Genomic DNA, 25,806 nt, shown 5'->3' on the forward strand with positions numbered 1-25,806 from the left:
CCATGGTGGAAGGAGACTTGTGACATCCAACCTTTGTCTAGGTCTTATAAGAACATCAACAGTGGAGGGAAAGTGCACAGTGTGGCACTGAAAGTCACCTTAGTCACCTCCTCTGTGTGCTGAACACACTGTTAAAGGCCTTTGCAGCTCTGATTTCACCAACCTTGTTAGGTTTGGCAGGATTTGTGAGAGATGGCAGGGACATCTCTCAGGAAGGAAACCCGCAGGGACTATGTTCATGCTTGCCTGTTCCTTGCACTGGGGAGGAGAAGGAAAGCCTTCTATGTGAATCGCCCAGCCAGGGCCCTGGTGGTTCAATGGAAGGCAGTGGTCTGTGGGCCACGTTTCACCTACAGAGGTCTTCTGCTCTGGTGAGATATGTAACAGCTTGGTAACAACTGTGTTGCTGAGGAAGTGCTTAGAGTAGAGCAGGAGAGAAGGCTGAAATGGATGGAGATCAGTGCACAAGTGGGAAGTGGAGACACTGGAGCGCAGAAACAAAATGCAGCAAAGCTCATTAGTGATCTTATTTTTAAACAGAACAGATTGCACTCGCATTGGTTCTCTTACCAAATACTCATGAGCAGGGAGAGATGTGTCCAAATAGACTGTTCAGCATTTGGGCCCCAGGGCCTGTGTCCAGCTGCTTGTGGTCGGGGTCCTTGCCATGACACAGAACAAGAACACCAGCTACAGAGTTCTCATGTCTCTCTCCTGTTTTTAGCCTGGTGCGCATGGATTGTTTCTGGATGTGCCTTTTCATACTCTTTAGAAGATGAGAGTGTTCAGTTTCGTATCCTGTCCTTCCTCTGCGAGTCATGAAGACTTATTCATTGTCCTTTCTCTCCCAGTCTGAGTGCCTGGAGGAGCTACCCCTAGATGTGCTGCTGTCCTGGTGAGCAGCTAAACTCAGTGTCATTAACACCTGCCACTCCTGGTGTTCCACACCCAGCCTCTCATTTACTCTCCATTCTGACTTAGCTTTTCTCTTGTGATTTTCTTTTCTACCCACCCTGCCTCTCCTGATTACTGCCAATTGTCTCCAACTGTAGGACAGATAGCCCTTCAGTGGCTCCCGGGTATCTCTCCCCCTCTGCCCCTTTTGCATGTACTAGTCATCTCCACTTACAAGCAGTTTCCAAACCAGGAGAGAAAAATTAGGTCTGAAGAGGAGCAGAGCAACACTGTCAAAAAAATTGAGATGCCCTGGCCAAGACAAACACCAGGCAGTGGCTTTACTGAAAGAGATAGCTAAATATTGAGATGCACTTGGGACCTAGTAGAATATAACCAGTGAGGCCAGATGGAAGGTGAGTATAAGAGCTCTGGCTTAAATAGTTTAGGAATGTTGTGTTCCTTCCTGTGGCATTGTTTAGTGAGCTGTGCCACCAGGTGCTTTTTTATTTTTGTTCTCTTCTTCACCTGTTTTATTGCCTTCATCTTCAAAATAAAAATCCAAACATTTAGTCTGGTTTACTGTTTTGAGTTCTCTTTGATAACACTTGCCAGTTGGTGAATCCCCGCTTTTCTTCCTCATTTTCCCTACTAATGAAACCGAGGAAGTGTGCATCAGAGTAGGGGACAGCTGAGATTTCTGAGCCTTTGCACTTTTTCTTTCACCTAATGTGGTGCTCTGAGTTGGAAGGTTGTGGTTCAATAGGCCTCTGTTAAGGTCATATAGCATGATATCTTAGGCATCTAGGAAGGCACAAAAGAAAGCGGAAGTTATGGATGAGACAAAGCTAGTTTTTTATCTTTCCTTCTTCAGAATACAAGCTGTTTGCCCTAATGGTATGTCATGTTCTGCTGTTGTGCAGGGTACCTTTGGGGAAGGATACTCTGAGACTCTGGGTGTACAGCACCTACTGCAAAAAAGTCTGAATCTGTTCAGGGCTGCCACAACAAATCCTAATGGCAGAAGCTCAGGCTTTGGGAGTGAATAACAATTAAATCAGTTTTTGGGAATGGCTGGTGGGGCCACCTGGACTTTGCTCCTGAGGAAGGAGGTGAAATGCCTACGTAATGTTGTGTATGTCAACAGTCATGTCTAGGGAGGGAGCTGACCTCTGCAGAGCTGAGTTGGGACAGATAAAACACACTTTAATCCTGTTTACCTCCTGCAGGCACTGAGGCCCTCAAAAGGGAAGCAAAAGGATGGAGTGCCCATTCCTGACTTCCAAATAGCAATACAAACTGTATGTGAGGGAGTCCTGTCCAGGACCTTGGGCTGAATGCAGGAGAATCTTGTGCTGGGAATCTTGTGTTGCTGCCCCAGCTTAGCTTGGTGCATTTCTTGGTCTGAAGTCCCAGACTTTGTCCTCAAGGCGTGAGAATACGGGGCATTTGCAGCTGGTGTCTTTCTAGATCTGCTTTGTTAAGGGAGGACATGGGAGCTTCCATTCTCCTTAGCAAGCTCCCAAAGTATTTCTCCCTAGAAGCTGCTATACAGCGTAGTTATGATCTATCCCTGGTCTAGCTCTCTATTCCCAGCTTTCTGATCAGACCTCACCATTTCTGCTCCCTCTGCATGTGTTATTCTCCTCTCTTCATCTGCCTAGACTGTGATAGAAAGGAGCATCTCTGTATTTTTATTGTAAATCTTATGGTAGACATAGGTTCTCTTTAACATTACTAACAGCAGTGAATCAGACTGGTAAATATCTGAGCACATTTATGATGTTGGCTTTTTAACTCCTGAAGAACTGCCATGGTGGTTTAGATGCACTAGACACTTTACAGTATAGATATCTGTGCCTGATTACTTGCTTTACCAAGACAATACCCGTGTGTAGATCTGTTGATCCTGTAGTTCAACTACTCATAATTTCTGTCAGAATCAAGCCCATGATATCTCAGCGTATCGCACTAGTTAAATATTGATTTCCTTTTCTCTTAGATTTGCTTGAAGTCCCTCTTATCTTTAACCAGTTATGGATTTAGTGTTACTATTAATTCAGATAATGGACTAAATGATTAACAAAGCCTGACAGAGTCAGATTTCTTCTACATAATCTGCAAGTCTTGCAAAAGCCAACTTCCCCAAGGCAAGCAGCACTTTACCCAAGTAAGGGAGGCCAGTCAGCACTAGCTTTGACATGATGAGCAATCAGAGTGGAAAAAGCACAATGTTTTTTTGTGCCTAGGGTGGTGAATTTGTAGATGCAGCAGTTTCAGCACATGTATATACATATGTACAGGGTGTGTCTTTTGGAATGGTTTAATGGAGCTTTTGGAAAAGAAGAGCCAGGAGGCATCACTCAAGCATCAGGTCTGATAATTGCCATCTTCTCCATTGATCTCAGAGCTGCTTTTATACAGTGAGCATTGGAATCTCCTTATTGATGCATTCACTAGAGATGGCAATAGTATAAGCATCATGCAGTTCCTCCTGGACCTATTTCTCATGCACTCTTGCTGGTTCAATTCCTGAAATACTTTATGAGCTTTATGAAATTTAACATTAGGCAGGATAAAACACCCTGTGTTAAAAACCACTCTGGATCCTCAGGGCAAAGGAAGCAGAATCCTAAAGAAAGCAGTGGAGAAAGAGATTTGAAAATTTTGTGTCTAATGATTTTGCAGGCTGTGCCTGACTTGATTAAGTAAGTGGTGACAAGTTTGGCCCATGTGAAAAGCTGGACTAGAAGGAACCCCCAGCACCACATTCAAACAGATGTTTTTGTGATGCTGTGGCTCAGGCTGCAGGAAGAAAGGAAGAAGAGTCCAAGGCCTTCAGCAGAGAGCAGAACTCATAGCCCTCAGTAACTTCTTATCCACTCTGTGTGCTGGGACACATGCAGGAGATATCTAGTGTGACCTGAACCTGTAAGAAAGGAGCAAGGTTCAAATCACCTGCAAATAAGAATAATGCTTCTCGGCAGGACTCCTGAAAGCCTCACTTTCTGCTAGGTCTCTTCCCCCATGCCCAGAACAGTATCATGGTCCCTCGGGCTCTGCAACCCCATAGTGGCAGCCAGATCATAGACTCAAAGGAGTTAAGTTGCAACAGCAGGGGCTAAGGAGCAACAGCAAAGACCTCAAACCTGTGCTAAAACCTGCATGAGATCTGAAACATGACCCACGTTGTTCTTTCCTTGCTATCACAACATATCAAAGCCAAGCCTGTAGCATTATTTGTTTCATGTCACTCAGTAAAAGCAACAGGGCTTTGTAGCTTGCTGTTTGCTACAGCTTTACGTGGGGCTAATGCCTTTGCTGTCTTTCTGTGAAGACCACATTCTTTAATCTGCAATAAAGGCTGACAGTTTACAAGGCAAATGCTCCTGTTTGTGGATGAGCAGCACAAAGCAGTGCTACATCCACCAGCCTACAAAGCGCTGGGTGATAGAAAAGTACAGTACATAACATCAGGCTCTCATCAGGCTTATTGAGAGTATTCATCTTTTTAACCACAGCCCTGGCCACTGTTTTCTGTCCCTGTATTGGCAGAAATCTTCCTCAGCAACAGTATGAGTTAGATAACAGGATTAGTAAAATGATACAGTTGAAAAATACTCGCAATTGGGGTGGGACATGAAACAGGCTGACGATCATAAGGCTCTTGAAGAAGCCTAGAAGACTGCTGCTTGAAGAATGGGCTAGAGAAAAGCCAGAGCCTACAGCCAGATGCTGTGTTTAGCAGATTTGGTTCCTTCCCGTATCTGGGGTCTCTGCCTATTTCTTTGCCATCAGGATGAGCTTAGGCACAGGGGGCAGACAAGTGGATTTGCCATTACATGAAGTGTGGGAGGAGCAGTACTGTTTCCCAAAATTGGCATCCACCAACTCTGTCTGAGGAGCAGCTGTGCAGCTGAAGGTAACTCTTGAGAGTAACCTGAACTTTTAATTGTGCTCCTTCAGCAAGTTGTTCTCCTGCACCACTGTGCAGGCACTATGTTGAGCAGCAAGTTCATGACTCAGAAAATGCTCACCTTTGCTCTCAAGCACACAGGCTCTTTTTTTTTCTCACTGTCCCAGGCATATGACAAGAGAAGATTGTCTCTGCAGCTTGTTGAGGGGTAGTGAGTATTTAGGGTTGAAATATATCTCAAGACAGAGATGTGCATGCTTGGTGAAACACTAGGGCAAAAGTCTTCAATGTAGGCAGATTTTCCTCGAAAGAGGAAGTTAAATCATAAAGGAAACATGAACTTAAGTCTATTTCTGACCCACAGAGTGACTGAAGGTAACATTCAGCAAACTTGATCCTTGGGTGTACCTACGGCAAAACCTGCCCTTCTGACAGATCTCTAAGGCTATCTGAATACCCCTATAAACCCACCTGCTGACTCCTGGCAGCCCTGCAGAGCAGTGCAGCTTCATAGGATGTGGGTGTCTCCTGTCTAGTGCATCAACAGCGTTGAGTACATCAGCATGCCTGGAGGGAGGCAGGTGTCAGAATGGGAAGAGATGAGTCTTTGGAGTTTTTATTATTGTTACTGCCTGGATAGCTTGTGGTATGTTTCAGCTTAGCTGAGCTTTAAATTGATCTACCAAGAGGCGTCGTTAGAAGAAAGCAATGCTGCACAGAACTGCAGAGGGTAGTCAAAGTGGAGATAATTAATATGGTGACTTGACAGCTCTGCTATAAATCATAACCTGTAAAAGTGGGCTTTTCCTGAGTTCACAAATATCAAGGAGCTTGGGGAAACAGAGCTGATTTATAAAGACAATAGTGCTTGGGAATGGAAAGACAAGGAGAAGCCTTGACCACGAATCAAAGGAAATAGGATATTCCTGCTTTCACACATTCTCCTGGCCGAGAACACATGGCAGCAGGGAGATGCAGTCTGGAGGACAACGGGTCATCCCAGCGAGCTGCCCTGACTTCCCCGGTCCCAGCAAAGGAACACCCGGGGAGTACGCTGCCTCTGGAGGGGTAAGATCAGAGTGGCACTGCCACCCTGGGAAGGGCTCCCAGGGCTGCCTGTGGCCCCAGCTGACCCGGCTGGACTGGACACATGCCCTGGGTGTGATGACCTTCCCAGAAGGTGGGAGGGACAATGGGTGCTTCCTCCCACTCCCCGGCCGTGCCCCCCGTGCCGGGACGCGCAAGAGCCGCGGGCGTTTCACCGGGCACCTCGCGTCCGACGCCCACTCCCCGCGTCGGGGGTTCCCAAGGGGCGAGCACCACCGCTTTCGCCGTGCCGCTCTCCCCGCCCCGGGAAGGCGGGCTGACGGAGCGGGCAGCCCGCGGCACCCGGCGCAGGGGGGTTCTCCGCGCCGCCGCCCCGGGCCCCGCGCTCCGGGCCGGGGGCAGCGGCTGCCCCGGCGCGGCGCACACACAGGCGGCGGGGGCGGCCCCGCGCAGCGCCAGCGCCGGCACCGCCCCGGGGGTCGCGCCGCCCGCCGAGCGGGGCTCCATCAGCGCTGCTGCGGCTCCTGCTGCCCTCGCCCGCGACCCAGGGGGGTTTGCGTGACACCGCCGGCACTCCCCGCCGCTCCTTTATGTAATCCGCCGCTCGGACCCGCTTATAAAACGCCGCCGAGGCAGCGCCGCCGCCACCCCGAGCGCCGCGGCAGCCGCGAGGTAACGGCGCGGGCAGGGGCGGGCCGGGCCGGGCTGGGCCGGGCGCGGCGGAGCCCTCGGAGCTCTCGGGCGGGCAGCGCCCGGCGGGGCCGGGGCCCGGGGCAGCTCCGCAGGCGGGCGGGGGCTCGAGGAGGGAAGCAGAGCGTGGTCGGCCGGGTCGAGTCGCGGCTCCGGCTTAGCAGCGGAGCTGGCTCAGGGGGCCAGGTGGGCGGCAGAGGAGCACTGCTGCAGCCCGAGCCTACCTGTAGCCACTGGTAAGTTTCCCTCAACCATCCGTGCGCACACCCGCAGCAGTGGTTTGGCTTGCCGATGCTAATCGGTAGCTTTGCAAAAACTTGCATAAAAGAGTGTACGGTGAGCTAAACCAAAGAACCGATCTAGGACAGATACTAGACAAATGTTCAGAAGTCTGACAAGGTCTTTCTGCCTGGCGTTCCTCTCATCTGGACTTTTTTTTTTCTCCTGATCTGTTGTGCAACCTTTCAAGTATATAAGCCATCTTTTGCTGATGTAACCATCATATCCTATCTTGTTTCCCATAAGCAAGACTTTCCCAGGGGTGACCGGTCTTAGAATTCAGCATTGTGTCCAAGCTAAACAACCCTTAATTTTCCTCACTACTTTTATTTTACTTATACAGGAAACAACTACTGCAACTTGTTGAGCTTTCAGTAATAGCAGGAGGCAGAGACAAAAGGACAATTCCCATTTCTTTAAATATGTCTTTTGTAGATACAGTTTCTTAAAAGGATGACCACCTCTCTCCCTGCAAAGTCTTACTACTGCTGCAGTGGTGGTCCTACCAGTTATCGCCCTCTCAGTCCTGGGAGGAAAGAAGTGCAGATGATGGGAAATGGGTGACTGATGGGATACATCTGTCTTCCCACAAAATTCAGTCGTGGACAGATCTCTCTCCTGGCTCTTAGCCTTGTTGTGAGCACCTTGGCTTTCCCCAGCGTCACAGTAAATTTTTATCTCTCCAACAAACAGTGCCATGCCAGCAGCTAAAAGTGAAGTAAATGATTAGACTAACTTGTGTAGTCTAACTGTTGTGTTCAATTTCTGGAAGGGGTATGTAGTAATTCATCTCTTTCTTGCTGTAGTTTTCTTGAAAGGGGAAAGGAATGTTTATATCTGCAAGGGTCCCTGGCTGAAAGGCATACTGTTTTCCTAGCTGCGGAACTTAGTGAGTGTAGGGTTTCCAAACTCCTAACATGTAATGTCAAGGCAAGAATTTTAAACTTTTTCTTTTTTCAAAATGAGTGAAGGGATCCAGACTTGGTCTCCATCAGTTACAGCAAGGGAAGCAGCTCCTTCATAAAACAGCTCTGCTGCTGTGACTAGTAAGTGAATTAATATTAATAGTTATACTCACATTGGTATATTTCCTACTTTGCAGGACAGGGAGAACGGTTCCTTCCCTTTGCTGTTTTCGTGTTCTTGCTTTCAGGTGCTCCTGTCCTGAGCTACTGAGGCAGCTTATCTGCTTGAACCAGATTGCTTTATAACTTTGTGATAGTAAGCAGGTAGCGTATTTATTTTCCATAATGTAACAGTTTGTACCATATATTTTTCTTACTTTGGCATATCCCAGATCTTTCCTCATGAAAGAGGTAATTCCTTCTGCACTTCAGCGTAAAAAGTGCCAGCAGACAAATTCAAATTTCTCTTCCTATTTGTAGTTGTAAAGTATCTTGATACTGTGTGACTGAAACATGACAGGCAGCATGTATAATTGTTATTTTAATCACATTGGTATCTCTGAAACAAACTTGTGCCAGGAAACAGGATGCATGCAGCTGGCCCCAGTTTTATAAGCACAACCATTTTTCTTCCTGTGGTTCTTCATTGAGATTCATTAATAGGGTTCTCTGCTGGCTTTGTGGGGAGGTAAGCATGTTATGACTGAAGAAGAGGCCCTTGAGTCTCTTTAGCTGAAGTGGTAGCAGCTTCCGTTTGTAGTCCCTGCTGTGTCGCAAAAGAGAGTGACCATCACAGATGGGCTTTGGTTTTTCCTAACTAGATGCTTTTTCAGCAAGCATAATTTACTTCAAGAACATTCATGTCTCGTTCTTAAAGGTTAGTTCTAAATCTGTGCATTTCCGTGCCTTTGGAGACTACTGGATGTCCTCCAGTGCGGATGTCCATCCTTTTGGAAACTTGGCACACGTCAGGATTGGTGTGGTGTGCATGAACTTGGTTTTCCAAGGCACTTTCTGGAGAAATCTTTGCTCACGTCTCCTTCCTTGCTTGTTTCTGTGTTCTTTGTCTCAACAGATGGGAACTGCTCAAAACAACAGTGACCTCAAACATCTCCATGCAGTGGAGCTTGACCTGTGTAACAAAGACATGATGGCAGACACATTTGATCACAGCATTATTTCTGTTGGAGAAGAGGAAGGAGCAGGCAATTTCCAACGTTCGCTTCCAACACAAGAGTCCCTCCGATCTCCTCGGGGCTCTGTCGTGAGTTTCCATAACATCCAGTATTCCATTAAGCAGTCCAGTGGATTCCTTTGTAAACGGAAAACTGTGGAAAAGAAGATCCTTCATAATGTTTAGTAAGTTCTTGCTTAAATGAGGTGCTAGAGGGTAGGAATTAATCTACTGCTCTGTATCAGTGACCTCATGTCACCTTCCAGATCCAGCTGGTACAGGAATGACTACCTTCCTGCCAGTCAGCAGCTCAAGTGAGCACTTCATGGTTTGCTTTTAGGCAAAATAGCTGGCATATAGCTGGAGCAGTTTCAGTTATTGATTTGAGCAAATTGGGACCAAACTTGTGTGAACTCTTCTGCCAGAAGATCTGAGTGTTCCCCTAACTGTGGTTCAAGCCACAGTCAGAGGAAATGAACAGCAGAGAAGTCAAGAACTAGTTCAGCAGGGAAGACACTTGACATCTGTCTTTTGTAGATTGTTTTTTATGTCCAGCTTTGATTCTGTTCTGACTGCAGGTCAGGGACAGAAAGGAGAAATGCACATTGATTTCAGATTTAAGGAGAAGTTTTTTGTAATCTCTGAGTTTTCCTTTCAGCAGCATTTTGTACACACCTCTACTAAAAGCTGCATTTGAACAGTCCTTCGTTTGTAAATAACTCTTTCTTTCTTCCAGTGGCATTATGAAACCAGGATTGAATGCTATCCTGGGGCCAACAGGGAGTGGAAAATCTTCGTGAGTACCTTCTTCTGCTCCTTTAAGTGGACAGTCATCTGTTCGAAGGGTATTTGGGATTCTGAGGGTTAGGGAAGATGTGAGGCTCAGACCTTTGCATGCCTTTGAGAAATCTAGTGATGCAGTTTGACCTCCTGCCCCTCTGTTAGCTTTGTTCTTGCCCTGCAGCAGTACCATAGTCCTCATCTGCTCCAATTGGTCCATATTACTGCAGTCACCTTTGGTGGTGGCCTGAATTTAGATACCAGGTGGAACTGGGGTGACTGGAGCTCAGATGTAGGCACTGTCTTGACTGGTGATGGGGTGGGGATGGGGCACAAGCTCATGGGCATGATAGATGTCATCCCCTGTGAACTCACTGCAGCAAGACTTCCTTGAAGCTGCTACACCAGACTCCTCTCTGACAACTGACAGGAATATGCTGTCATACAATACCAGAGTCTACAGGATGTTCTGGATCCTTACCCCAACTTCACTGTGGCCTCCTGGTTGGGTTGCACATATGCTTGAGGTTTTTGGACTAAAGCACAGAGAAATATTGTGCAGACTATCTCCACCTAATGGTGTTAATGCTGTTTTCTCTCCTGTATAACCATGGTACGAGAGCTCTTTGTCACTCTCTGCCTTTGAAAATGTCAGACATTGGCAAATACGGCCAGGGTTCACACAGGGGGCTTTGTGGTGACCCTTGATCTTCCTTTCTAAGGTGCTGGTTACTCAGTATGCTTTCAAGAGCAGTGCTTCATCAGGGCAGTTTACTTAGCTAGCAGACAGGCTGGCCTCTGCATTGGCAGGAAGGAGAATCCAGTGATACGTTAAAGTTACTTTCTAGAATTAATCTTAACTCCTGTCTTGTTTATACCAATTTGGATTAATTTCCTTGAGATCAAAGAACTTAGTTCTGTGCTCCCCTGGCTGGAGAGCAGCCTGCAGAGACTTGGCATGGTGCTTTTGTCTCTGTGCATTTGAGGTTAGCTGTAAATACACTGACTGAGTTTATGTCCGTAGGGGGTTCACTGTTGTGAATTGTGAGTGTCTGTATACTGCCATACTGCTGTGGCACACCGTGTGCTGGAAAATCCTGGATGTATCCCAGGCTTTCTGTACAAAGAGCTAAAACCCCTAGAGTAGAGGAAGCCCCTTTCTGTGTCCTTTGGTTTGTGGCATGCTGTGAGCAGGCTGGAACCGCAGTCCTGCCTGGTGTGCTTATCCAGTCAAAGGTAAAAGCAGCTGTTATTGCAAAACCTCATGCCTGGTGTTTGTCTAAAGTCTCCTAGATGTGCTGGCTGCCAGAAAGGACCCAGCAGGCCTGTCTGGAGAAGTGCTTATAGATGGCATCCCACAACCTCCAAATTTCAAGTGCATCTCAGGATATGTTGTGCAGGTGAGTAACCACATTCAGTAAGGGCTGGGAGCCCTTGGGATGGAAGACCAGATAAAATGAGCAAAGCATGAACTAGTAGATTAGGTATTTTTCAGTGGTCCCCACAGAGTCTGATTTGATAACTCCGATGCTACATATTTATTATTTTTCTGGGATATGGAAGACAAGAAGATCAAACTGTTACTCCATCCTAGTCAAGCACAGAGATGTTTGTCTTCCCAAAGCCACATGGGCTACTGCCCAAATCACTGGGCTGCTGTGGCTTGTTTTTTGGGCTCTGCCCTGAAGTACTAGCAAAGATTTAAATGAAAAGGTGAGGAAAAAAACCATGACACCCAAAATGTCTTGTTGTTAAACTCAGAAGCAGTCCTAGCTGGCAGAAGTACCTTCAAACTATCAGACAATAATTCTAGGAAATAAGTAGATCCCTGCTGTTCTTCCTCTAATTCTGGCTGGCTGTGACAGAGCTTCATTCCACGCGGAGACAGGAAAAGCCATCTGAATCTGCGGAAGTGGGTGGAGACCTGAACCAATAATAGACCCTCAAAGCCCTGGGGGACCTGGGGAGAAGAGGAGTCTTGGCAGCCATATGAGCATCCAAATCTGGAAACCATCCAGGGTTCTGACTGCAGGCAGATGTGAAATAGGCAGCTGAAAGCTGCCAGCTGGGGGGTTCTGGGAGAATGCATGTGACAAGAATGGTGCTGAATCTTGATCCTGCAGGTCAAAGATCCCCAAATCCTAGTGAATGGCCAGGAAATTTCTTGCAAGCGATCCCAGTTTGAGACATTTGTCTCTCAAATGTCCAGAGCAACCAATCATAACCTTAAAATGATAGGTGACTTGATGAGACATTGAATGGTCTCTCCCCTCCCATCCTGTGCATCTACTTCTTAGATCAGTAAAGATGGCAAAAAAACTACAAACAACACTTAAATCCTAAATACATACATCATTTTAGGATCAGTTTTATGCAGATAAGCATGTAGACATGCTAAGTCATGTGTTATCTCTGTAAAACTGCTGGTGGTCTCTCCATTCGTGCCTCGAGACTGAAGGCGTCATGCCATGGTTTGTTATGTTTGGTATTTAGGTAGCTTAAATTTGCAGTTAGTTTCCAGTGTGATGACCCAACAGTTGTATTGGTGGATCTGAGGGTGGGGAATGGGAGGCTAAGGTCAAAGACTGGGGGGTTGTGGGATGATAGGAAATGTCTAAACCAGCTTTGGCAGCAAAACAGCATATTCTGTCTTCCTCTGTTGACTCCAGTGCGAAACATGGTTGGCTGACATACCATTTGTGCTACTGATCAACTATATCTGATGTGAGAAGAGTCCCAAAGCAGGCGAGCATCTGCTGCCCTGCAGCTTTGGGGATGTGTGTTCCAAAGGGCACTAGATTTGAAAGGTGCCTGATTTAACAGGCATGTTTCTCAGCAGCTGCCCAACCCTTCTCTCATGGTAGGATGCAGAATTGGCACAAATATCAAAGTAGGGATGAGGGAGAGACGTGGAGCTCTGGATGGACCTGATGACAACTTTGTTTGGCTCATGGTTGTTGCTGGTTGGTGTAAGCTGCCCAAATGTCTGTCAACTGGATAGATTTGATTCTCACTCAAAGTGCATATGACTGTTGAAGCTTTTGTAAAGGGGTAGCCCTTAGAATACAGTCTTGTGTCCAAGAGTTATAGATTATTTGAGACATGAAGAAAATTAGGAGTATCTTGGTGCAATATTCTTGTTTCTAAGAGAAGCTGTTGCCAGCAAGAACCTGAGGAAAGCTCCTTGTTGGCAGCTGAACTTGGCAGGTGCTTTGGACCACAAAATACAGCTTGTAATTGGCAACAGAGCTGACCTGGGTGGCTCCCTGAATGTCTCTACCTTGAGCACTGAGCACTAGCAATGTCTTTTGGCTTCAACTGGACTGACAGAAATGTAACTCGTTACAGAATCAGCTACCTACTCTGCCTCGCTTTGGCTAGTAAGAAAAATGCATATGCTGTACAAAGTGGTACTGTCTGCACTTGAATTCCTGAGCCTGAAAGCAGGCTTAGGTGATGCTGGGTGGAAGCTGTGAGGCCTGCAGAGCTGCATTCTCCCCTTAACTGCTACTGAGTGACCTTGAATTTCATGTCATGTAAATTTGGCAGCATTGTCTCTCAGTCCAGTTTCCACTGTGGTCCTCAAACAGCGACTGCCACTACAGGGACTCTGGTGCCCACTCAGGTAACTGAGGAGTCTTTCCAACTGTCTCTTTTTACTGCTTTCAGGATGATGTTGTCATGGGCACAATGACGGTGAGGGAGAACCTGCAGTTCTCTGCTGCCCTGCGACTCCCCAGCTCTATCAGCATTAAAGAGAAGGAAGAGCGAGTCACCCAGATAATCAGTGAGCTGGGATTAAACAAAGTGGCTGATGTTAAGGTGAGCAGTGAGAGTACCTTTCTCAGAAATCATACTACCTCTGGAAACTGAACTGCTTGTCTATGGGCAGTATGGTGTATGTAGTGCAGCCATGTGAAGCTAAACAAGAACCTGAGTAAACCATACTGCAGGAAAGAAATTAGTCTCCAGCTCAGGAGGGAACTTGGAAAGAAGTTTGTGTATTTGCTACTAAAATGAGAAGATTTTGGACCATGTCCAGCATGTTGTATAAAGTCAGAGGGGAAAAAGTCGCTTAGTCATTGTACCTTGGAAAGCTGCTCAGTCACTTCCTGGCTTTGTGGGACAAGATAGGGAAATTGTTTTTACAATGCTGAAAGCTGTGAGGGATGGAAAACTGATCTGTGATGAAGAGTATCTGTGCAGAGCTTGTTCCTCCCAGCAGCATTTTTACTCTTACTTTATTATTACTTTACTTACCCCAGTCATACTTTAGTAGCAGGCAAGCTACCAACAAACACCAATGCCTCCTCTGACTGCTGTGGTTTCATTCTGTCTCTTCCTTATCAGTGTCATCCTTGTCCCTTGAAGTCATAAGGCACCTGGTACCTTTGAATATCAGGCTCAGCTTACTGCTTCACAGTCCCTCAAACTGAGTCAAACCCATCATCTGCTCCTGGTCCTAGAATTCATTACTGGAACTCTGAAAATGAAAAGGGCTGCTGGATGCAGAGAACCGTCAACTCCAGGGCATGCACTGACTAGGTCTTGTTGAAAGTATCTGATTTCTTCTGCTCGTAGGTGGGAACTGAATTGATCCGGGGAGTGTCTGGAGGGGAACGGAAGAGAACCAACATTGGGATGGAGCTCATCACAGAGCCACCAGTCCTTTTTCTGGATGAACCAACAACTGGTCTTGATGCCAGCACAGCAAATGCAGTCCTCATCCTTTTGAAGAAGTAAGAGTCAGTTCTTCAGGGCTCTGTTGCAATTTTGTTGTCAAGTCATTAGTAAAAAAATGAATGTTCTTACGAGTATCTATAGCACTCTTTTTTAAAAAATGAAAAGCTAGACAAGTAGATGCAGAAGTGGTACTAAATTATTTGAATTGTGTCCAAAGCCTTTTTAAGTTTATGGGAATCTTTGCACAGCAAGCATTGGACTTGAGCCCAAAAAGCAGATGTAGCTTGGACAGCTTCCATTTGTCACAAAAAGGGGAGGACTGGGAGGTCAGGCCTTTTAATCATAATTTCTTGGCCTTCCATCTGAGTCTATTAAAAAAGGCTTTTCCCTCCTCTGGCAACAGCTTTGAACTCAGGTAAGACTTCACCTACAGATTTACCTTCAGTGTTTACCTTCATCTCCTATGTTTTGGAGATGAACTGTCATTTGACAATTAGAACAAAGTTATGTTCAAGGAGGACCAAAAAAGGCTTATTTAATGACAATGACTTCCTAGTCCTCCTCCTGGGTTTGTAGGATGTTGTCTGGTTTTGCTTGCTGGAGACATCTTGTTCTGCTGTTCGTCTTTGATTGTCAGGGGTACTTACCGGGCATCAGTGCTAAAGCACTTGAAAGAGTGTCTGACAAACCTCAAGGAAAACGTATTTTGAATTTTCTTGAGAGTTAATCTTCAACAGAAAAGCTAAGAGAAATCTCGGCTGGCCAGATTTCCACAGCCTGCTATGTAAAGCCTAGTACTGCCATTGAGTGCAGGACTGTTCCAGTTAGTCAAGTTGGTGTCTGGTACAGAAAACATGTAAGGAGGGTTTATACACAGCTATGGCCTCAGGCTTTGCTACTTACAGACAACATCATACTTTGTCTACCTGGACTGCAGCAATGGTCTCTTGTAACGATGCACGCTGTCTTGAAGGTCTCACGGGCAGCATGTGACACAGTGACAGATAAGGTGAACTACAGTTTTTCTGAGTCAAGACCCTAAGAAGTTGACAAGTATTTTTCGTCAGTTTGGATACTTGTTTTTTGCATGGATTAACATGGCCTTTCTGAAATTCAAAGTGTGGTGTATTTGAGAGATGTTTTATTTCTATTCCAGGCTCTCAAGAAGAGGTAGAACCATCATATTTTCTATCCATCAGCCCCGCTATTCCATATTCAAGCTGTTTGACAGTCTGACACTGCTGGCTTCAGGAAAGGTGCTGTACCATGGTCCTGCAAAGCAGGCCCTGGAGTACTTTAGCTCTATTGGTAAGTCTTCCATGCCAAGAGCAAAGGCAAGTGGCTAATGAGTTAAATCTGTGAGTAGATTTTCACCCTAGCATGGGACAACAGTCCTGTGCTGTTTTATCAGTAGGATGCCAGAGACTCTACATATACAATGTGAGTAGTGTTATGTTAGAACAGGAGAAAAATGGAATGACAAAACCGGAAGTGCCTTTGTTTTGTCTGGCATTAGGGCAAAAACCAAGAATCACTTGGGCATGTAGAAGCGTGATGTCCAACAGACGAGATGCTGCTGCCAGGCCCTGGTGGCAGATCTGGTGGGTGTTGAACCACAGCCTGCAGTTTGGCAGCAGTGTGTACAGATTGATCCAAAAATATGTTCTAGACTGAATGCAGGCGGGTGACCAAGAGGACAAAATTATGGTGTATCCCAAGATGGGTTAGTAGCTGCACTGTTGAGTGGCTGCTCTCTCCCCAAGTAAGCAGAGTGAGGTTTTCTGACTATAGTGAACAAAGAATGTGAACTTCCAATCCAGTCTAGATGTGTGGACACATTAAATTTTAATCTTTCCCTGGCTTTAAGGGAGATGCTTTAACCAATGTCACTGCTTCTACTCCTCCCCTTAGTAGCCCACTTCACTTCCTTTCTCTCAGGCAAGTTAGAGAAAAAGCATCTTTTTTGTTGTGTTTTTTTTTTTTTTTCTTTCCTCCTTGTCCCAAAGCTAGAACCATATTATAAGAAGCTGCTCTTGGACAGCCCTTCCTCTTCCTTGTAACCAAAGAAACACCAGCAAGAGCTGAGACTCCCAAAAGAAGTATCTCAGGCTGTAGAACAGACACTCAGGAAACCCTGTTGAGGAACTGTGTATCTTACAGACTGGGATGTCGTTGAAGAGCACTGGGAAGGAGGCAAGAGTTGTCCAAACTGAGCTGTGTAGGAGCAAGTTACAGGTTTCTCCTCACCTGAAAGTAGTGGAGAATAAGGAAATTTGAAGCTCTCTTTAGATAGCTCAGATTCACCATCTCCTAAATCCTGTCCATTCTACTGACATAAACTAGTGCTTATGAAAAGCAGTGAATTTTTCTTGTAATGGGGTTATGGAAAAGTGATACAGTATTAGACCTGACCTTCTAAACTGTGCTCTGTGCAATACAAAACATGTGTGGTTTTTGTTTGGTTTTTTGTTTTAAGGATATGAATGTGAACCCTTCAACAATCCAGCTGACTTCTTCCTTGATGTAATAAATGGCGATTCAACTGCTGTGGCAGCAAGCAAGGAAGATCGCAGACCTGCGGACACAGGAAAAGGTAAATTGTGAAGGAGAAACCCACTGTTGGCTGATGTAGAAGAGAAGTTGTATGTGGGGACGGCAAGCTTTTGTTCTGTAGGTTTCCTCCAGTCTAAAGGCACTTCATTATCTTTTTATTTTTCCTACTAATAGGTATACTTTGCTTTGGGCTTCTTTAAAGATCTCAGAAGCTTTTAAAAGGAATTTTTTTTTCCCTTCAGTAATATAGGACAGCAGTGATAAATATCAGAAATTTAAAAAACTTGTGTGGGAAAGACTGGAAAAACTAGAACTGCTTGGTCTCAGAAGATATGTGACAGATGACAGAAGTTTTCAGTCACATAAGAGGCTGCTGCAGAGAAGACAGGGTAGATATGCTAAAGAGTGATGTGTTTTCAGGAGAGTGAAAAAGACTGCAACTAGATTAGAGAACAAACTCTCTAATAATATAGTGAGCAGAATGTTTGGAAATATTTGTTTGGGGATGCTGTAGCATATCTATGACTGAAGGTTTATAACGGAACAGTTTTTTTAATGGTGCTTTTTGGCGCTTTTTGGGGATGGGAAATTAAGTTAGAGCAAACGTTGCTCTAATGTCCCACAAATTCAGTGAAACAAAGGTTTTCTGGTGTCTCATTCTAAAAATATGACTCTTTTTATGCCGCAAAGTATGGACAGATTAGCTAGGTTCAATTAAAACTAGGAAAACCCTCTCACTCAAGCTAGCCTCTTAAACTCAGAGCTAAGGCTTGAACAATTAAAATTCTCTGGGCATTTCTGCTCTTTTTATTCAGCCTCCAGAATTTCTGAGGATGTTAATGGGCCATGTGTGAAAGTCAGGTTCATGGGAAATCACAAGCCTCAGGAAAAAAAAAATCTTGTTTTTCTCACTCAGAGGTGAGCAGTGAAAACGGAGTGGCAGAAGATAATGTGGACAGCAGTGTGGTAGATGTGCTGCACCAGAAATATCTCAGCTCCAGCCTATATCAGAGCACAACGGAAGCACTGAGGAAAGTGGAGCTTGGACGGGGAAGCAAGCAGAGAGTATCCAAGCAGGAGCATGAGATTACCTATGCAAATGGATTCCTCACCCAGCTGTACTGGGTGTCCAAACGTTCCCTGAAAAATCTCATCAGGAACCCACAGGCATCTGTTGCACAAGTAGGTAACAACAGCTAAAAGCCTCAGATTCTTTCTACTGTCAGTCCCACAATCTGAAGTTTGTAGGACAGAATTTGTTTTCAAAGGCACATAGGAAAACAGGAGAGTCCTGTGCTACTGTCACATAAATGGAGTGAGATGCTCAGCTACCTTTGTGGCCTTTGGAAAAAATCTCTGTTTTCATTTAGCACAAGGACTACTTCACTGAAGATTGGAGAGAGGGAGGAAGTACTCCATTCTGTGGTTTATATGGGGAGCTTCTAGGGTGATGTTAATTTTGTGCCTCACTTTAAGTTTTAAACTGGATTATTCTATGAATGTGCTTCTACTAACCTCTCCCAGCCAAAGAAGATCAGAGGAAGTACAAAATTGAAGAGGATAAAATCTAAGAAATTGTCATAGAGATTTTGACTGTGTGTGTCATAGGTATACATTGCCTCAAAACAGCAAGGCTTTAGGCAGGTGTGAATCTTAAACCCTGCATATGACTTAGTAATGTTATTTCCTATTTACTTATCTGAAGGGCTCCCTTTTTCCTTTCTTCTCTCCACTTATAGATTGCAGTGACTGTAATCCTAGCCTTGGTTGTGGGTGCTATTTTTTTTGGTGTAAAATTGGACCGAAGTGGTATTCAGAATCGGTAAGTTGAAAAGCCACAGCTTTGCTCATTTTTCTATCTGTAGCAGACAGCTTTGACACACAGGGAAGACCTTGGGATCCACTTGGAACACAAAGGAGGGTTGGGTTCACAAACCTCTGTGCACTGCAGCATGGAATTGCCAGAGGTCCTAAAGGGACCACAGTTCTGTCAGGCTTGCACATATGTACAAAGGGGACATGAAGGACAAGATAAAGGATACATCTAAGATCTACAAGAGCACAATTAAAGATCTCCATTCTGTGGACAGAGACAGAAAAGCACTGACTTGGTGGTATGATGATGTCTAAGGCTGACAGTGTTTGATCTAGGCTGTTGTCTCACTTTTCAGCTGTTCTGTTTTGCCTTCTAGGGTTGGATCCTTGTTTTTCGTCACCACAAACCAGTGTTTTTCCAGTGTCTCTGCAATTGAGCTATTCATCAGAGACAAGAAACTATTTGTGTAAGTAGTAAGGCACTTGGACTGTCTCATACCCTTGAATGAGGTGGAGGGAGTATCTTACACCCTAAACAAAATTATTTCCACCAAAAACTTGACTGCTTGCTTGCAACATCAGATTGTAATAGTAATGCTAAATTAGTCCGTAGAGCAGGGAGCTGAAATGCTAAAAGCTGGGGGAAGGAGGAAATGCTTTTACTTGCGTGCTGTGTTAACAGTTTTCTGCGAAGTGCTTTTCCTACCCACTTTTTGGTAACAGTTGATTTTGAAATCTGCGTGTGAATTCTGCAGACTGTGAACCCTGCCTGCCCGCTTGCTCACAGGACTGAAATGCTGTCTTGCAATGGTCCTAAAGGGGCAACACTGTGCAAAGATGATGAGAGAGTTCTTGGAAAAGCTTTGCAACTCATGCTCAGATAAAGGGGGCTGCTGGCTGGCTTACAAGACTTCCCTAATAATCAAGTTCACGTCTCTATTTAGAGAGATGTGCTTGGTTATGACATTGTTATTGTATTTATTATACATAATCATGTTATTCATAACTATTTATATTTAATTATTACTTTAATTATTTATAATATTATGTATAATTATATATATGTTTATGTGTTTGTATGTGTGTATATGTATGTAGGTGCGTGTATATATAATGTACACACACACATATATATATATATATTTATATATATATATATATATACACACATATATATTGAAAATGTAGTTTGGAGAAGCCTGCAGCTCGTGCAATGGAAAGGCAAGAGACAGATCCTGTGCAGCAAAGAGGAACTGGAGATTTATGCCTGGAATACACGTGTCCACCTACAGGTTGCTCAGAGCAGCTTAATATTGCCCCTAACAGCTGCTCAGTAGTGAAACTGCCCCAGGCTGCCATTTCTTCCCAGTCTGCCCTGCTTGCCAGTGCAGCTTACCAGTTGTGTCAATGGGGATTTAGGCAACTTACCAGTTAAAGCATCCTTTCACAAGCTCAATTAAGCAGCAAAACAGTCATAATGACATATAATTGCCCTGTGAACAAGGGGCGAGCTGATGTCCTAAAGGTGTTTTCCCATTTTTGGGTACCATTCCTTCTTCTCTGGAAGCATCTGTTTGAGTTAGCAGTGGATGAAGTGTTCCTCCAGTTTAATAGCTGTCTAATACTTCTTCATGCTCTTGTATTAAGGATCATTCTCTTTGAAAACAGATTTAGGAGCTTTTTTCCAATATTACTTAGCAATCACATAGCCTTCCATTCCCATTCCTTGGAGGGTTGTCAGTGACTGCAGGGTCTGTGAGATAGATCAGACCTTGCTTTACAGAGTGGGAAGTGATAGCACAGAGGAACTTTTGCGTAGACAAGGAGACAGTGGTAGAAAGAGCAGAAACTGAATCAGGATGAACTAAACACACATGGTGAGCCTGCTTCCTAGATGACCTCTAAACCTGTACAACTCCCCTCCTTCCTGTCCTCGCAGCCATCAGTACACCAGTGGATATTACCGTGTGTCTGCCTACTTCCTGGCCTTGATGATAGGAGATCTGCTGCCCATGAGAACTGCTCCAGCCATCATATTCTCATGCATCAGTTACTGGATGATTGGTAAAAATTGATGGTTTCTTGAACCTGTCATCTTCCAACATATCTGATTTCTGACTTAGCCAGAGCTCAATTCCCATATCTATAACATGAAACTACTCGAACCTTCAGCTTATTTTAGTGCTTGGCATCATAACTTTGGAGAACTCTGGGGCAGGGGCAGAGACATCAGCAATCTGAGATGGGGACCTGCCTGACAGCATCTTTTGGTAATGCTCTTTGGGCCTTTAGAGCACGCACAGTTCCTGCCAACTTCAAACTTGGCCTTCCTGCTTTGCCTGTTTTGTATAGGAGTCCGAGGCACCTCTCTGGGAATCATAATGTGGTTGTTTACTGGACTTTGACCTTTCTGTTTTTTGACAGGATACCAAGCTGTTGCAGGACGGTTCTTCTTCTTCATGCTGACCCTGGTACTGGTGTCCTACACTGCCACAGCCATGTCTCTGGCCATCAGTGCTGGGATGGATGTGGTGGCTGTGGCCAATCTGCTCATCACGATTTGTTTTGTTCTGATGCTTGTGAGTATATAAGGGCATATGTGCTCCTTTGGTGGAGAGGAGGAAAGAGCTGAGGCCAACTGAGTGGACTGCATTGAGCCAGCTGTAGGCAGGGCTAAAAATCCCTAGTCCAGTGGCGTGTCAGCCCCATGCCTGTGATTTTATTGTCACTGTAGTCAGAGATATTCTCCTGCCAGCTTGTAATCTGAGGCTCAGATCATTGCTCAGGTGCAATTCAGTAGGTGTGATGCCACCAGGGCTTTCCAAACAATGTGCCCCCTAAAAAGTGTTTTCTTTTTCTTAAATTTTCCTTACAAAACCCAATTAAAAAAAAAATCCTGCATTTCCAGTATTGAAAATCTAAGTGATCAACTAGAACACTTAAAGGGAAAAAAATCTTGAAATAAATTGGATCTATTAAATGTTTTTTGCATTAATTTTAATTGCCCAGTGGGATTAGCAGGAGCAAACACTCTCCTTAATTCAGTATTGCCCTCAGGTTCAAGAAATTACTTCAATACTCTTCCTCAAGCACTTTTAAGGAAGAGAGCAGGAAAGAGAGAAAGGAGTTTTGCCTGCTCGCAGATAAGAGCTGTGAATTCTTTTTCAAAGAGGTAGTAGTAGTGGTGACGCTACCAAGTTAGATACTCCTTATCAGGTGGTTCCTGGTAACTGTCTGTGTACGTACTGTGAGCCACAGTGCATCTCTCCCTTATTCTTTGATTTGCAATTTAATCTGCTTTTGCAGTAAGCGAAGTAATAGTGTCCTGCTTCAAATGCTTGCTGTGGGTGAGAGATGTGCATGTGTAGTGAAGGGCAGCTGATGTACATTCAGTTAAGTCACAGTATACAAGGAGTTGCACATGCATGCCCTGAAAGACAGTGGGGTAAGCACAAGATCACTTGTGATGAAGTAGAGGCTAAAGTGTCATGCTTAGCTATGAAGTCTAGTTGTGCTAAGAAGTGAAAGCACATCTTGTTCCAGGCAGGAGAGAGCATGGATAAAAGATGTAGACCAGAGGAGAAAACTGAAACAGTAGCAGCCTTTAAGGCTCCCCTTTTTTTTTGCTTCTTGTTTCTCCGTTTTCTCATCTTCCAGTCATCCTTCTTTAGCCTCTGGCTAGCTCTACCATAGCACACAGTTCTCCTGAGTATGGAATTGTGAATATGTGTGCTTCTTAGCTCACATGTGGATGAAGAAAACCTTTCTGACCTCTTTGCAAGTAGTAGTTCAGCTGAAGTACTTGGCTGTTGCTGCAAGGCTCCAACCTCGTGCCTGTAGGCACAGGCATGACAGCAGTAGCAGGTCCATCAACCCCAGTGCACCTCTGCTGGGCAACTGCAGCATCTGCAGGAGTGGCATTATTTGCAGTAAATAGTTTGTGACTCATCAGTCTCTTCTGTTGTATTTCAGATCTTTTCAGGCCTCTTAGTGAACCTCCCTTCAGTAATGGCCTGGCTGAACTGGCTCAAGTACTTCAGTATCCCCCGATACGGCCTCACTGTGAGTAGAAAGTAGCATCAGTCTCCTGTGAGTAATGTAGACACACTGTTGCTTTCTGGAGAGGTTTTGAGTATAAATGAAGTTCTCTTTAAAGTCAGATTTGTTTTGTTTCTTTGCACCAACATGATAAAAAAAGAACAAACCAGCCAACCCCAAAAAAGGAAGCAAAAGTTAATCTCTGTGCAAGAAATGGAAGTCTCAGTGACTGAATAAACACTTTGTGTTACAGAGCTAATGCTGCTTGGACAGCAGCAGGGTGAGCTGTCCAGTGAGGCACTAATTCCTAGCCTGAACTGTTGATCCCTATGGTTTAGAATGAAGTCAAATATTGTACAACCTCTCCAGAGACTGCTGTTTGGGTGGCCAGTCGGAGTTCAATGACTGTTCAGCTGGTTAAAGGATTTACATAATGTCTGAGTGTCTCAGTCGTCAGTGTGGCTTCCTCTAAAGTAAAATTTGACTTGCTGCCATTTCTGAATAATAAGGAGCTGCGGTACCAGAAATCTAAGGGTGCAACTGCTTGAAACAGAGTAATTTGACATAGCAGGTCACCCACTGGTCACAGGTGGGACTGTTTGGGAGTAAGTGTCCTACCTTGGAGTAAAAATGAATGAAATGAATGCTTGAACTGGTACAGGGTGGGAGATGTGTGAGACCTCCCTGTTTGGGTATCACTGAGGTATTTTATTGGTGTTACTGAATGTGGAAGTGTCCCCTGAGATTGCAGTGAGTACAGGATGCCACTGCAAGGGAACCGTTCACGACTTGCCTTGGCTCATTGTGCCATGTCTTCAGTGTGCTGGTGCTGGGGTATCTTCATGCAGCTGCATGGTTCTCTGGATCAGTCAGTTGACCCAGGTGAAAGTGGATGAACAGGAACTTGTAGCTGGCAAGACAGAAGCCCATACCTAAGTAACTTTGAAGCTAAAAACTCAGATACCCAACCATCCTGCATGTGGAACTTGACAGTTCCTCAGAAAGGCAGTGATTAAGAGCTTGAAAATAAAAAGGAACATAAACATATGATTCCAAGAGTTACTTTGAGGTGTTTCAGTTTTAATACTCCAAATCACTAACGTTGCAAAAATCTGGTATCTGCCTCTTTTCCTAGGCTCTTCAGGTAAATGAGTATAGGGACCTCTACTTCTGTGGTGAGAAGAATCCAAATGTTACGGTGTTTGTAGGAGATGCAGGCAGTTGTCCCCCCAATATTTCGGAAGAAATGTAAGTAACTCGTGCTAGTTCTGGGCCTGGATTGTGATAACTTGCTTTAAGAGAAGCCTGACTATTTCAAAATGTTGTACTATGCACAGAATAACCACTTGCAAGCCAGTCTCAATAATATGTCCCAAAATAACATGTTTTAGGATTATACAGTAAAACTCCACAATTACCCAAGAGTGAAGTAGGGATGAAACTTTATTCATAAAAATAGGCAGATGAGCTAAATTAAGTTTTGTATTTGATAACCTAGCCCTGACTTACCAGTTTTCTTAAACAAACTGAGGGTCACTTAACAATGGAAACACAAGGTATGGACAGCTACAAAGTTGTTGGAAAGCACTAGACCTGTGATCAGAAACATCCCTCCCTCACAGACCTTGTTTGTAAATATTAACCTCCCTGCGGATACAGGACGAGGCTGAAGTATCTATCTCTCTGTGCTTCATTTTGCCCCATTTGAAATACTCTCGAGTATTGATACTTTAAGTTGTGGCAATGCAAGTATTTCATGATGTGCTGGAGGGCCGGCAAACTGAGGGTTCTGCAGGGAACAATGCTAAAGCACTGTTTCCACAGCTTTTGGACCCCAAACCCCTGCTATGGACTTCAGCCTGCTTCTGTACTTACCACAGTTCAAGATGGTTCTGAGGTTTCCTTATAAATTGCCAGCTATCTATAAACAACAATTAGGTTACTACTGAGAAATTATGAGAACCAGAGATCTAGATTTGTCCCTTAAGCTTTTTGTGGTGATAAGTTATGGGTTATTTCTGTCACTTGTTTTGCTGAGTTGAGGGTAGAAGGATCTTTGTGGAACAGGAATAAAAGTAATTACTTGAAGACTTGTACCACAGTAATACTAAGTTGTGCCCATTGCTTTTCTTCAGGTGTTCTGGTGAAGCATACCTGTGCAGCCAAGGAATCGCACCGACCAGCTGGGCAATGTGGGAAAACATAGTGGCTCTTTTCTGCATGACTGTTATCTTCCTTATCATTGCCTATGCAAAACTCCGGTTTATGAGAAAGTTCACATAGAATCCTGTGTCACTTTGGTCTGCAGCTTCTCAGGTCTTAAAACCGCAAAGCCTGTTAGGGCCCACTGGAGACTGCCAGAATATTTCAGTTGACTGTATTGGACTTCAGATGGGAACCCTGTCCTCCTGTTTTTGGAGTATGATCTCCTTAGGATTGTATGATTGTGGTTTTTAAGAAGACATGCATTAATGTACACTGCGTAAGTGGTTTTTTTCTAAGAGAATATAACTCTCCTAATTCCTTAGGTATATATCAAACTGTATATTGTAAAGCATTATTATTCTGTGGGCAGCTTATACAGGAAATATTCCTTTGAACATGTGAGCTTCTCCATCACAAAAGGTATAAAGTGATGGTGGCATTTATGCATTGCTACTGCCTGTCACATCTGAGGAGAGCTAGAGACCATTTCCAGTGTTGTGGAGACGCATTTGAATTTGAAGTGAGTATAGGGTATGAGCTGTCCTTGCCAAGCAAGAATATTTATACTTTTGGTAGCTTCTGTGGAAGCTACTTGCAGAAATATTTTTTGATTCATTAAAAACAGCAGTGGTGTAACACATCTAAGAAAAGTAAGAAATATATACTGTTGTAGTGTAAAAAAACCAGCAAACAACTTCCCCCCCTATGACCAACAGCAAAAAATATACTTACTACTTAAAAGGAGAGGAAATTACCTTTTTTTTTTTTTTTTTTTAATAAAAATTTGTATTCTTAGCACTGGCAGAGTTTTTAAACAACAGACTTAA

The 25,806-nt window shown here is 44.5% G+C and overlaps 1 protein-coding gene across 5 annotated transcripts; it reads left to right on the forward strand.

Annotated features, from left to right (window-relative positions):
* Nucleotides 1-1,248: 1,248 nt before the first annotated feature.
* On the forward strand, nt 1,249-25,301 carry LOC114054703 (ATP-binding cassette sub-family G member 2-like). 5 transcript variants are annotated; one of them, XM_027878099.1, is made up of 16 exons: nt 1,249-1,310; nt 8,807-9,090; nt 9,642-9,701; nt 10,971-11,085; nt 13,355-13,507; nt 14,267-14,424; nt 15,525-15,676; nt 16,845-16,961; nt 17,838-18,103; nt 18,661-18,743; nt 19,114-19,203; nt 20,676-20,800; nt 21,161-21,315; nt 22,709-22,798; nt 23,910-24,022; nt 24,910-25,301. In XM_027878099.1, exons 2-16 carry the CDS (start codon nt 8,807-8,809, stop codon nt 25,055-25,057), a joined length of 2,109 nt encoding a protein of 702 aa, XP_027733900.1. In that variant the 5' UTR covers nt 1,249-1,310; the 3' UTR covers nt 25,058-25,301. The 5 variants fall into 5 exon arrangements, with proteins under 5 accessions (XP_027733900.1, XP_027733897.1, XP_027733899.1 ...); XM_027878096.1 differs by lacking the exon at nt 1,249-1,310 and adding an exon at nt 5,763-5,878; XM_027878098.1 differs by lacking the exon at nt 1,249-1,310 and adding an exon at nt 5,946-5,969.
* The last annotated feature ends 505 nt before the right edge of the window (nt 25,302-25,806 follow it).

Source organism: Empidonax traillii, unplaced genomic scaffold (assembly GCF_003031625.1).
Source record: "Empidonax traillii isolate 1590-97213 ecotype Southwest subspecies unplaced genomic scaffold, ASM303162v1 scaffold38:size1800464, whole genome shotgun sequence".
In the NCBI taxonomy this organism is placed as follows: domain Eukaryota; kingdom Metazoa; phylum Chordata; class Aves; order Passeriformes; family Tyrannidae; genus Empidonax; species Empidonax traillii.

What these genes read in the sequence shown, in the direction of transcription:
- LOC114054703 (XM_027878096.1), top strand. Translation starts at nt 5,783, where the DNA reads ATGCAGTCTGGAGGACAACGGGTCATCCCAGCGAGCTGCCCTGACTTC. An exon ending in ACAGGGAGTGGAAAATCTTC is followed by an intron (nt 9,702 to 10,970) that starts GTGAGTACCTTC and finishes GTTTGTCTAAAG; the next exon opens with TCTCCTAGATGTGCTGGCTG. An exon ending in TTTGTTTTGTTCTGATGCTT is followed by an intron (nt 21,316 to 22,708) that starts GTGAGTATATAA and finishes GTTGTATTTCAG; the next exon opens with ATCTTTTCAGGCCTCTTAGT.